Source organism: Erpetoichthys calabaricus, chromosome 6 (genome assembly GCF_900747795.2).
Source record: "Erpetoichthys calabaricus chromosome 6, fErpCal1.3, whole genome shotgun sequence".
Taxonomy (NCBI): Eukaryota; Metazoa; Chordata; class Cladistia; order Polypteriformes; family Polypteridae; genus Erpetoichthys; species Erpetoichthys calabaricus.
The window spans coordinates 213848161-213861498 of record NC_041399.2 but is presented as its reverse complement, the minus strand read 5'-3'; the positions used below and the strand labels follow the sequence as shown (position 1 = coordinate 213861498).

The following is a 13338-nucleotide window of genomic DNA, read 5'->3' as shown; positions in this document are numbered from 1 at the left end:
TTGCAGATAGATAATGCAAGTCACACGTGTGGTGATGATATGAGCTCCATGTGAGTGGGGCTGTTCAAATAAACATTACATGTTTTTAACTTTTACTTTACAGCCATTCGGATTCAGACCCTCTCAGGATCTTTCGGGTTCTCCAGCTTATCTCCTAAAAGAAGAACAAAAGAATGGAGCCTCTCACTACCTGCAGAGGGGCGTGGGGCCTGAACCAGCATTCCCGGCCAGTATGGGGTGAGTGTTTACTGGGTGTCAGGAGGAAACTCAGTCATGTTGGTGGGAAATCAGTTTAAATGGACAAAAAAAAAAAAGAAATCATCTGAAGGACGTCATAGCATCCACAGATGGTACTGCCATCTAGTGGACACACATTCCTGACTTCCCAGTCACTATCTTGGGTAAAGTGGGATACTCTTCTAAAATACATTACTTCAAGTGTTTGTGATGTGCCATCTGTTGGCACTATCTCTCATATAGTGCCTTTCACGTCTATCTATCTATCTATCTATCTATCTATCTATCTATCTATCTATCTATCTATCTATCTATCTATCTATCTATCTATCTATATGTTATATAGTGCCTTCTATCTATCTATCTATCTATCTATCTATCTATCTATCTATCTATCTATCTATCTATCTATCTATCTATCTATCTATCTGTCTATCTATCTATATGTTATATAGTGCCATCTATCTATCTATCTATCTATCTATCTATCTATCTATCTATCTATCTATCTATCTATCTATCTATCTATCTATCTATCTATCTATCTGTCTATCTATCTATATGTTATATAGTGCCATCTATCTATCTATCTATCTATCTATCTATCTATCTATCTATCTATCTATCTATCTATCTATCTATCTATCTATCTATCTATCTATCATGTTAGTGTCTCCTCAGCTGTGCTCTTATCATCTCAGGTTTATACTAAAATCACAAAGACCCAAGAAGTTGGAGGACCAAGGTGGTCCACATACAATCACGAGTGACCCTGTCATCCACAGACTGGTTGTGATGAATGCTCGTATCTCCTTCTGGCCCCTAACAGTTTGTGTGCTGAGTTGCCATCACTTGGCTTATCTTTGCTTTCCCTTTTTTTTCTTTATCTTGCAGACTGTTGAGGCCTGGACAGCATGACGTTTATCCAGGAAACAAAGCAGATGTTTACCCATCTGGATTTCATCCATACCTCAGCAAGGATGCCATTCGGCCAGTGCCCACCTACCCAAACCTGTCGATTGACCTAAATGCTGCTTCTTATTATTACCCTGGCTTTGTGCCCCACCTGCCAATGCCGTCCTCCCTCTACAGGTGAGTTTATATTCCAGGTGTGACACTAACGTCTTCTTCTTTTGACTCTTCATCGTTCCTGATTGCATCTATATCTTCCGTTCGCCTCATTGAAAATGAAATGCAGTGAACCATCCATCCATTTTCCAACCCGCTGAATCCGAACGCAGGGTCACGGGGGTCTGCTGGAGCCAATCCCAGCCAACACAGGGCACAAGGCAGGAACCATTCCTGGGCAGGGTGCTAACCCACCGCAGGACACACACAAACACACCCACACACCAAGCACACACCAGGGCCAATTTAGAATCGCCAATCCACGTAACCTGCATGTCTTTGGACTGTGGGAGGAAACCCACGCAGACACGGGGAGAACATGCAACATCCACGCAGGGAGGACCCGGGAAGCGAACCCAGACGGGTCTCCTAACTGCGAGGCAGCAGCGCTACCCACTGCGCCACCTGCAGTGAACCAGAGCTTTGTAAAGTTAGATTTACATGCATTTACTTAAGGACATGTCACATTAGACAAAGTTTCCAGCTGTTTCCAGTCATAGCCTTCATTTTCATAATCTTGGGAGGTGTTCAGCAGCACTCAGAGAAAAACACATCCCAAAATGTGGGACGTAACCGGACCCACGTGGGATTGGTCAGCCCTATAGGCCACGCCCACCCCTAAGGCCGCCTCTGGTTTGATGTCTTGTGTATTAACGCACCATGAATTCCAGAATGGAGATAAGGACAGAAGGTTATTAATGTTAATGGGTTTCATGAAACAGGCGAACACGACTGTACTGCAAAGTCATCGATATGTTGTTAAATTTGATATGCCCAGCGATTTTGAGTCGTGTAAACTGACATGGTCCAGTAACAACATCAGCAGCAGCAGTCGGCTAGTCTGAAATAATTCTCAAAGAACAGTTCGATTTTTCTGTTTCCACATTTGGTATGATGTCTTTGTGTTTGAAAAAGAGGGGTCACTGTCAAGGTGAGAGACCCTCGGTGACGGAGATTGCGCTGAATTTAAAGCTACTCACGCATTCCTCAGGAAGCCCCATTCATGCCCGCTGAGACGCGATCCCCGCCGAGTCTCCTCAATTCCGTAATCCGCTATTTTTGTTTTTTTTTGCCGACGCTGAAAGACAAACCTTTGTTAGCCCACCACTCGGTAAGAATTTGAGACTTCACCTGATAGACTGACGTGTTGAGATCAGGGAAAGGCGAATAACCCAATTAAAGCAGGAATCAAATCTTAATAATCTGTGTTTACACTCACAAACATCCTTCTTCTCTTTTGTCAAAACACTCCGACCACATGAAACTACGCAAAACAGAGTTAAACGTCATCATCTGACAACTTGAATCCGAAAATAAGCATGACGCCTCTGATCTTCTTCTTGTGTTTCATAAATTTATTTAGTCAAAATGACGCTTTACCGGATTGCGCACGGCACGCTCTTTTCTGCTTGGTTATTAGAGTCCTGCAAAGTGTCGGCATAACGGCACGTGTGCTTCTGACCTTCCGCATAAGATGATAACAACGCAGGGATTTTGGGTTGAGTAAGATATGCGTTGGGTTACTCGTTATTTTAAAAAGTAATCGTACTACGTACACTGTAAAAAATCAATGCTACTCCCAATTAAAAAATATTAAGTAACTGATTACAATGTGCTTTTTGAGTTTGCTCAACATTACGTTGACAAATCCTGCCAATTACAAAATTTGAGTTCACTGGATACAAGCTACACTATGCCAAACTAAGAAAATTAAATTAGCTCAAGTAGAAATAACTAATATGTAAAAACAGCACTAAGCCCATCTAACATAAATTTTAGGGCTTTGTCAATGTCATCTCTAATTGGCGCAACTAAAAAACCTATGCTGAATAAATGTAAGTAAATTTAGGCAAACTTCAAGGTAGTAATTCAAGAAATGAATATATTTATTTTTTGCAAACTCAAAAAGCACATTGTAATCAGTTACTTAAGAACTCTGACTTTATTGAGCAACATATTCTATTTTAACAAAAAAGAAAAAACAGCTTTTTTGAAAATAATGCAGCTTTATTTTCTTAGACATGGCATTACATTATTATTACAATGTGAAATATGAAAATCACTTATACAAATGTATTTATATTCAGTACGTTCAAATTTTGTCTTAATAACATTGTTATCATTACTAATAACCACAAGCCATGCCATCTCTGATGTTGTGGAATCTTAATTTGAAAAGTGTTACATCAATAATTCCAAAATTTTTGAACAGAACCTGCACAGGGTAAAGAGATTCTGTCATAACATTAACACTAAGGTGCAACTGAGAAAGAATTTCACACAAAGAAAAGTAGCTATCGCAATGTTAATCTAAAATCAAAAGACAAGCACATCCCATTCTGCAGATCTGAGACATATTTGCCTAACATTTATACAGCATATTTTTGAGTGACAATACTCTATGTGAGTATAAGTCTCCAATATTTAGAAACACCTTCTGTACTGTTTCAAAAGTATATTTAAGTTCTTTTGGGTACTGAATGTTTCGAGCATACAGAAGACCAACAAGTATGACAAATGCAGTTGTGAAGTCGACAAGCTCTTCAGATACTACTCGACCTTCTATTACCACAGCCACATTCATTGCCGCAGCTCCAGGATTGGTCTCATGGTGCCTCACAACCTCTAATATTCCTATCTTCATTTCATTTGTATATATTTGAAGGGAGTCGGTATCCTAAAAATATAGAACAATATAGTTAAAGTGTGAAAAAATAAACCATAGTTGACTCTTTTCCAAAGCCAAGTGAAAGGTTGTCTACCAACTTAACTTTCTAGTTTGTTAATCATTTAGTTTTACATTTCCAACAGAACTTACATGACATGTTGTTGATAACTTCTTGTATTCTCTTAAGTACAGAGGTAGTCCTTGTAGAACCGTTGCCCTCTTGTGTGTGGTAACATCCATAGTCTGAAAAGTACAGTAACAAGAATGATAGTCATAGAGGTAGAATATACAAAGAAATAATATTTGAACCGAATGACAATTTAAGAAAACTTTAAACAAAACAACTAAATATATTTGACATATTTTCTTTCTCATTACTGTACATATACAAAAATCCATCTTTGTTAAATGATCCAAATAATGAAAGGATTTTGCACTTCTGCAAATTATTTAAAATGTATGCACAGATCCAGACACACACAAAAAAAAATGCTATTAACCTGGATAATTTAAATTGTCAATTTATAATAAACAGAATAGCTCAGGAATTTACTTTTATTTCTGGTAAAATATTGTTTGTGTAAATCTCACCATCAAATAAAACTGTAAATTAATACATTATGAATTTGTAGTCCATGACATTGGAGGGAATATGTGCAGTGCCAATGACTCAGATATAAACATATACAGTATAATTCACCTTGTTCTATAAAATCATTTTGCATACATTTGATAAGTATATGGGTTTGCCACATGCACCTTCATAAGCAAACAGTTTAACAGCCTTAATTACAACACTGCCCTGCACATACTACTTTAAGTTCATGCTTATGAATATAAAACAATTCTTTCCTGATCCTTATTACGTACCTGTTCATCTAGTAATTCTAAAAGTGATTTCAATTCATGTGCCGTCTTGCCTCCTTTTGCTCTGTACATTTTGATCAGAGCTGTCGAATACTTGTCCAAGGATGTCAGCGATGTTTCTTTCAATTGCACCTGGGTAATGCAATAATATTCTGTATATACCTGTAACAAAATTCAGGAATTAATAATGTACTTATTTTCAAGATACTAGCATCGCTACTCGACAATTAATTTATAAGATTAGATAAAACTCACCTGTTGCTCTATGAGAAGGCCTGGCCATCTCTGTTGGACTACAGAGACCAGCGGTTCATCCATGACAATCTCCTTTATTCTCAGGGAAAAAGTGAGGTCCTGAAAAAATATCATTTAACCCTTCAAGTATTTGCTGGGTAGCACTTTTTGACATGTGAAGAACAGTTTGCATACAAAAAAAGAGAGAAGCAAATTTGTGCTCAAATGCATCTCCTAAATCCTCATTGTAAGCAACACATCCACTACCTACATGATCATCCTCACCATCAATAAGAGGTCCACTATTGTCTGCAGCTGAGCTACTATCAGGACTGTCTTCTTGGCCTGCATGATTACTACTTAAAATGGATAGCCTGAAATCATGAAAAGACTGACCCTTATGCTTCCTAATTTTATGTACATTAAATGTGGTATATACATTGGTCTGAAAGTCACAGTTTACAAAAGGACATTTCACATATTCATAGTTTTTAGATGTTTTCTTATATGGCTGTAAAAGGTCTTCCCATCACAGATATCTTGAAATTTACAAAGTTCACAGCTCAAACAAGCCAAATCCTTGCTAACTTTTGAAAGGGTAGCATTGGGATGTATTCTGTTGAGATGTGTCTTAACGCACCTGCAGTCCGGAATGAACAAATGCAGTCACTGTGAATGCAAGGAAACGATGAATATGGTCCACGCCAGTGCTTCAATCTATAATGTCTGAGAAGTGTGTCCTGAGCTGAAGTACAAAATGTACAGAGCTTGCAATGCACGAAGACCCTAAAAATCACAATAAAGAAATAAGAGCTGATTTGGATGGCCTTCAAAAGAGTTTGTATACCATAACACTGCATTAAATAGAATTAAAGTAGGTTCAGTTAATATATGAAATCATATCTTAATAATTCTATCACAAATGTCTAAGGTGGTATCTGAAAATGAACACAGTAAACTACACATCACGTTTACACCTGAGCAGTCGTGTGGTGCGACTTATATTTATTAACATATGTTTGTGAGGGTATATTTTTTTTTCCTTGAAGGAGCTAAGAATTGTTGTTGAGGTCTGCTCTGTGTGTTAATTTTAGGTCCTTCTCCCTTTACCACTCGCTTTCTCTCTCTATGACGCACACCCCAATTTTCCTCTATAAAAGAAACAGCATAAATTGAATGTACACAAGAAAGAAAGGAGTACTCCAACCAGTAATCGTGCGTCTGCCTTTACAAGCTGTTATGCATATGCACCCCAGCGCCCGTAATAATTTACTAGAACATTCAGTTGAAAAAAAAGCGCCGTCACCACAGAAGCGTGCACGCCATCTTTTACTTTTTTTCGACTGTATGCAATTTTACGAAAAAAACGGTACTGAACAGAATATTGATGTCATTTTATTAATTTACCGTTTAAAAAACAAAATTATCTGACCGTTGTCGTACTCTCGTATTGCCCAATCCACTTGAATAAAGTGTAATCATCTGCGTTCAGTCTCTACTCTAAACTTTAGTATGGTGCCTCAAAAGCTCGAGTCGGTCACCGCAGCTACTACGGGAATTCAGACCTATAACTTTATGTGAAAAAAGTGTCCTGATGTCGGGTTTTGAAGTATAAAAACACAAGTTGTTATAGTGAAAAAAGGAAAGAGGGAAATATCGCAATTGCGTGGCTTTTGATAAAAACTTATAGCCACCACAGTAAGCACAACTGACCTTTCATTTTATAATTATTCATTTTTCAGATTCTGTTATAGTCACTAAAATCTTCCGTAATTAACGGACCCGCCGTCATTACAAGTTGCAAATAACACAAGCGAACATTAAACACATAAAAAACTTTTTTACGTTCGGCAGTTGGTTATAATCGATGGTCGTCGAAGTTAGTAAGGTTACTCGCGTGGTAACTGTTAATACTTCGTACCCCGATTTTTTATGGTTTTCAACAAAGGAAAGTCCTACTCTTGTAAATGTATGTACTTACCTTAAGTCGGGGCTCTCAAACGTTAGTAATTACAGATTGTGGAGTCGTGGATTCATACACGTGTCCAAATCGCATAAATCAAGAATATTCTCGCAGGACATGCGCATTTCGCACAAGAAAAACTCGCACAAACAACAGATTATTAATTCTCACAATGATGATTTTTACATTTGAACCCAAAAGAAAAATAGAACTCACATCTGCGCCACACAATGAAGAAACGATTGTCAAGCCAAACATTTAACACAGAAATGCTGGAACAACAAACATTTTTACCCTGGGTCGACTATCACTTAGTTACATTTTTTACAGTGTAGCGCACGTTCATTATCATACAGTACTCAACTTATCCATGTAAATTTAGCGACTTCTGAAATACTGAGATGAGCCAGGAAAAGGTATAATGCGATCGCCTGAACATTTGTTATCTGGAAATTTCTTTTTTGGATTTAACGGTGGCCGCTGAAAGCGAGTGCGAAATCTAACACGTGCTGGATGACAGATTGCAACGGACGTGCGCACACTACACGGTTAGGGTTAATATGGCCACATTTTCAGGATATTCGTGGAGAAATCTAATGAGGTTTCTTAGAGGACAATAACCCAGTTTCTCAAACATGGAATAAGGGATTATATGGCATTTTAGAAATGAGGTTTCTGTGAATAATCGGATTATCGAAGTGCATGAAAACGCGCTAATTGTTGGTTGTCTGCCCGATTACTTCTGTGGTGATCAGAAATATTACGCTTAATTTTTTTAGCCACTATGAGGACCCTTACTACTTGTCTATGCGGTCACCTTGTGCCCAGTTGCCTGAGAAATCCAACTTCTGTCCTGGACAAGCTGCGGGTCTGCCACTCAACAGGAAGTCAGCAGATGACTCGGAGAAGAGCAAAGCTGTGCGATTTGGACGGCAGCAGAGCGGCTGTGATGGGACGTGAGTACAAGTTAACTGTGAGCTTCTGAAAAAGTCAATCCGTCTATTATATAGCGCCTTTCATAATCTATCTATCTATCTATCTATCTATCTATCTATCTATCTATCTATCTATCTATCTATCTATCTATCTATCTATCTATCTATTATATAGTGCCTTTCATATCTATCTATCTATCTATCTATCTATCTATCTATCTATCTATCTATCTATCTATCTATCTATCTATCTATCTATCTATCTATCTATCTATATGTTAGATAGATAGATAGATAGAAGGCACTATATAACATATAGATAGATAGATAGATAGAAGGCACTATCTATCTATCTATCTATCTATCTATCTATCTATCTATCTATCTATCTATCTATCTATCTATCTATCTATCTATCTATCTATCTATTATATAGTGCCTTTCATATCTATTTATCTATCTATTATATAGTGCCTTTCATATCTATCTATCTATCTATCTATCTATCTATCTATCTATCTATCTATCTATCTATCTATCTATCTATCTATCTATCTATCTATACAGTCATATGAAAAAGTTTGTGACTCCCTCTCAGCCTACATAATAATTGACTCTCCTTTCAACAATAAAGATATCAGTGGTCTGTCTTTCATTTCCTAGGAGTATTGCTGTGTTTTCTGAACAAAGATTTTTAGTGACGCAGTATTTAGTTGTTTGAAATTAAATCAAATGTGAAAAACTGGCTGTGCACAAATGTGGGTCCCCTTGTCATTGTGCTGATTTGAATGCCTGTCACTGCTCAATGCTGATTACTTGGTGTGATGAGCTCATTAAGCCTTGAACTTCATAGACAGGTGTGTCCATCATGAGATATAAAGGTATTTAAGGTGGTCAATTACAAGTTGTGCTTCCTTCCCTTTGACTCTCCTCTGAAGAGTGACAGCATGGGATCATCAAAGCAACTCTCCAAAGATCTGAAAACAAAGATTGTTGAGTCTCCTGGTTTAGGGGAAGGCAACAAAAAGCCATTTCAGAGGTTTAAACTGTCAGTTTCAACTGTAAGGAATGGAATCAGGAAATGGAAGGCCACAGGCACAGTTGCTGTTACACCCAGCAGGTCTGGCAGGCCAAGAAAAATACAGGAGTGGCATATGAGCAGGATTGTGAGAATGGTGACAGACAACCCACAGATCAACTCCAAAGACCTGCAAGAACATCTGGCTGCTGATGGTGTATCTGGACATTGTTCTACAATTCAGCGCATCTATATGGCAGGGTGATGAGAAAGAAGCCCTTTCTGCACTCATGCCACAAACAGAGTCACTTGTTCTATACCAATGCTCATTTAGACAAGCCAGATTCATTTTGGAACAAAGTGCTTTGGACTGATGAGACACAAATGGAGTTATTTGGTCAGAACAAAAAGCGCTTTGCATGGTGGAAGAAGAACACTGCATTCCAAGAAAAACACCTGCTACCTACTGTCAAATTTGGTGGAGGTTCCATCATGCTGTGGGGCTGTGTGGCTAGTTCAGGGTCTGAGGCCCTTGTTAAAGTCGAGGGTCAGATGAATTCAACCCAATATCAACACATTCTTCAGGATAATGTTCAAGTATCAGTCACAAAGTTGAAGTTACGCAGGGGTTGGATATTCCAACAAGACAATGACCCAAAACACAGTTGGAAATCTACAAAGGCATTCATGCAGAGGGAGAAGTACAATGTTCTGGAATGGCCGTCACAGTCCCCTGACTTGAATATCAGAGAAAATCTGTGGGATGATTTGAAGCAGGCTGTCTATCAAATTGAACTGAACTGGAGAGATTTGGTATGAAGAATGGTGAACAAGACCTCCATCCAGAATCAGACACTCATCAAAGGCTATAGGAGGACAGCGTCTAGAGGCTGTTAGATTAGCAAAAGGAGGCTCAACTAAGTATTGATGTCATATCTCTGTTGGGGTGCCCACATTTATGCACCTGTCTAATTTTGTTATGATGCATATTGCATCCTTTAACCGTCACCTTATCGTGGTGGAGGGGTTTGCGTGTCCCAATGATCCTAGGAGCTCTGTTGTCCGGGGCTTTATGCCCCTGGTAGGGCCACTTAAGGCAAACTGGTCCTAGGTGAGGGATGAGACAAAGAGCGGTTCAAACCTTCTATGATGAATGAAAACTTTGGACGCCGTTTTCCCTTGCCCGGACGCGGGTCACCGGGGCCCCACTCTGGAGCCAGGCCTGGAGGTGGGGCTCGATGGCGAGCGCCTGGTGGCCGGGCCTGCACCCATGGGGCTCGGCCGGGCACAGCCCGAAGAGGCAACGTGGGTCCCCCTTCCCATGGGCTCACCACCTATGGGAGGGGCCAAGGAGGTCGGGTGCAGTGTGAGTTGGGTGGTGGCCGAAGGCGGGGACCTTGGCGGTCCGATCCTCGGCTACAGAAGCTGGCTCTTGGGACGTGGAATGTCACCTCTCTGAAGGTGAAGGAGCCTGAGCTATTGCGCGAAGTTGAGAGGTTCCGGCTAGATATAGTCGGACTCACCTCGACACACAGCTTGGACTCTGGAACCAATCTCCTTGAGAGGGGCTGGACTCTCTACCACTCTGGAGTTGCCCCCGGTGAGAGGCGCCGAGCAGGTGTGGGTATACTTATTGCCCCCCGACTTGGAGCCTGTACATTGGGGTTTACCCCGGTGGACGAGAGGGTAGCCTCCCTTCGCCTTCGGGTGGGGGGACGGGTCCTAACTGTTGTTTGTGCGTATGCGCTGAACAGCAGTTCGGAGTACCCACCCTTTTTGGAGTCCCTGGAGGGGGTGCTAGAGGGCATACCTTCTGGGGACTCCCTCGTTCTGCTGGGAGACTTCAATGCTCACGTGGGCAATGACAGTGAGACCTGGAAGGGCGTGATTGGGAGGAATGGCCCCCCTGATCTGAACCCGAGCGGTGTTTTGTTATTGGACTTCTGTGCCCGTCACTGATTGTCCATAACGAACACCATGTTCAAGCATAGGGGTGTTCATATGTGCACTTGGCACCAGGACACCCTAGGCCTGAGTTCGATGATCGACTTTGTGGTCGTGTCGTCGGACTTGTGGCCACATGTCTTGGACACTCGGGTGAAGAGAGGGGCGGAGCTGTCAACTGATCACCACCTGGTGGTGAGTTGGCTTCGATGGTGGGGGAGGATGCCGGTCAGGCGTGGTAGGCCCAAACGTGTTGTGAGGGTCTGCTGGGAACGTCTGGCAGAGCCCCCTGTCAGAAGTAGCTTCAACTCCCACTTCCGGCAGAACTTCGACCACATCCCGAGGGAGGTGGGGGACATTGAGTCCGAATGGGCCATGTTCCGTGCCTCTATTGTTGAGGCAGCTGACCGGAGCTGTGGCCGTAAGGTGGTCGGTGCCTGTCGTGGCGGCAATCCCCGAACCCGCTGGTGGACACCGGCGGTGAAGGATGCCGTCAAGCTGAAGAAGGAGTCCTACAGGACCCTTTTGTCCTGTGGGACCCTGGAGGCAGCTGATAGGTACCGGCAGGCCAAGCGGAATGCGGCTTTGGTGGTTGCTGAGGCAAAAACTCGGGCGTGGGAGGAGTTTGGGGAGGCCATGGAGAACGACTTTCGGACGGCTTCGAGGAGATTCTGGTCCACCATCCGGCGTCTCAGGAAGGGGAAGCAGTGCAGTGTCAACACTGCATATGGTGGGGATGGTGCGCTGCTGACCTCGACTCGGGATGTTGTGTGTCGGTGGGGGGAATACTTCGAAGACCTCCTCAATCTCATTAACATGCCTTCCAATGAGGAAGCAGAGCCTGGGGACTCAGAGGTGGACTCCCCCATCTCTGGGACTGAGGTCACCGAGGTGGTCAAAAAACTCCTTGGTGGCAGGGCCCCGGGGGTGGATGAGATACGCCCGGAGTTCCTCAAGGCTCTGGATGTTGTAGGACTGTCTTGGCTGACACGCCTCTGCAACATCGCATGGACATCAGGGACAGTGCCTCTGGATTGGCAGACCGGGGTGGTGGTCCCCCTCTTTAAGAAGGGGGATCGGAGGGTGTGTTCCAACTACAGAGGGATCACACTCCTCAGCCTCCCTGGAAAAGTCTATTCAGGGGTCCTGGAGAGGAGGGTCCGTCGGATAGTCGAGCCTCGGATTCAGGAGGAACAGTGTGGTTTTCGTCCTGGTCGCGGAACAGTGGACCAGCTCTATACCCTTAGCAGGGTCCTGGAGGGTGCATGGGAGTTTGCCCAACCAGTCTACATGTGTTTTGTGGACTTAGAAAAGGCATTCGACCGTGTCCCTCGGGGAATCCTGTGGGGGGTACTCCGAGAGTATGGGGTACCGGCCCCCTGATAAGGGCTGTTCGGTCCCTGTACAACCGGTGCCAGAGCCTGGTCCACATTGCCGGCAGTAAGTCGAACCCGTTTCCAGTGAGAGTTGGACTCCGCCAGGGCTGCCCTTTGTCACTGATTCTGTTCATAACTTTTATGGACAGAATTTCTAGGCGCAGCCAGGGCGTTGAGAGGGTCCGGTTTGGTGGGCTCAGGATTGGGTCACTGCTTTTTGCAGATGATGTTGTCCTGTTTGCTTCATCAGGCCGTGATCTTCAGCTCTCTCTGGATCGGTTCGCAGCCGAGTGTGAAGCGGCTGGGATGAGAATCAGCACCTCCAAATCCGAGACCATGGTCCTCAGCCGGAAAAGGGTGGAGTGCCCTCTCAGGGTTGGTAGCGAGATCCTGCCCCAAGTGGAGGAGTTCAAGTATCTCGGGGTCTTGTTCACGAGTGAGGGAAGAATGGAGCGTGAGATCGACAGGCGGATCGGTGCGGCATCCGCAGTAATGAGGGCTCTGCATCGGTCTGTCGTGGTGAAAAAGGAGCTGAGCCGCAAGGCGAAGCTCTCAATTTACCAGTCGATCTATGTTCCTACCCTCACCTATGGTCATGAGCTATGGGTAGTGACCGAAAGAACGAGATCGCGAATACAAGCGGCTGAAATGAGTTTCCTCCGCAGGGTGTCTGGGCTCTCCCTTAAAGATAGGGTGAGAAGCTCAGTCATCAGGGAGGGTTTAGAGTAGAGCCGCTGCTCCTCCGCATCGAGAGGAGTCAGATGAGGTGACTCGGGCATCTGATCAGGATGCCTCCTGGACGCCTCCCTGGTGAGGTGTTCCGGGCACGTCCAACCGGGAGGAGGCCCCGGGGAAGACCCAGGACACGCTGGAGGGACTATGTCTCTCGACTGGCCTGGGAACGCCTTGGGATTCTCCCGGAAGAGCTAGAAGAAGTGGCCGGGGAGAGGGAAGTCTGGGCATCTCTG

General features: G+C 43.2%; 1 protein-coding gene across 1 annotated transcript in view; it reads left to right on the top strand.

Moving 5' to 3' along the window:
* The window catches only part of LOC114641866 (genetic suppressor element 1-like), an 84585-nt gene that overhangs the window by 33064 nt on the left and 38183 nt on the right, over positions 1-13338 (top strand). Inside the window, exons 3-5 of the mRNA XM_051928963.1 lie at positions 104-237; positions 1132-1329; positions 7877-8053. Of these exons, the coding sequence (XP_051784923.1) occupies positions 104-237; positions 1132-1329; positions 7877-8053 (509 nt within the window). The remainder of the gene's footprint in view (positions 1-103; positions 238-1131; positions 1330-7876; positions 8054-13338) is intronic.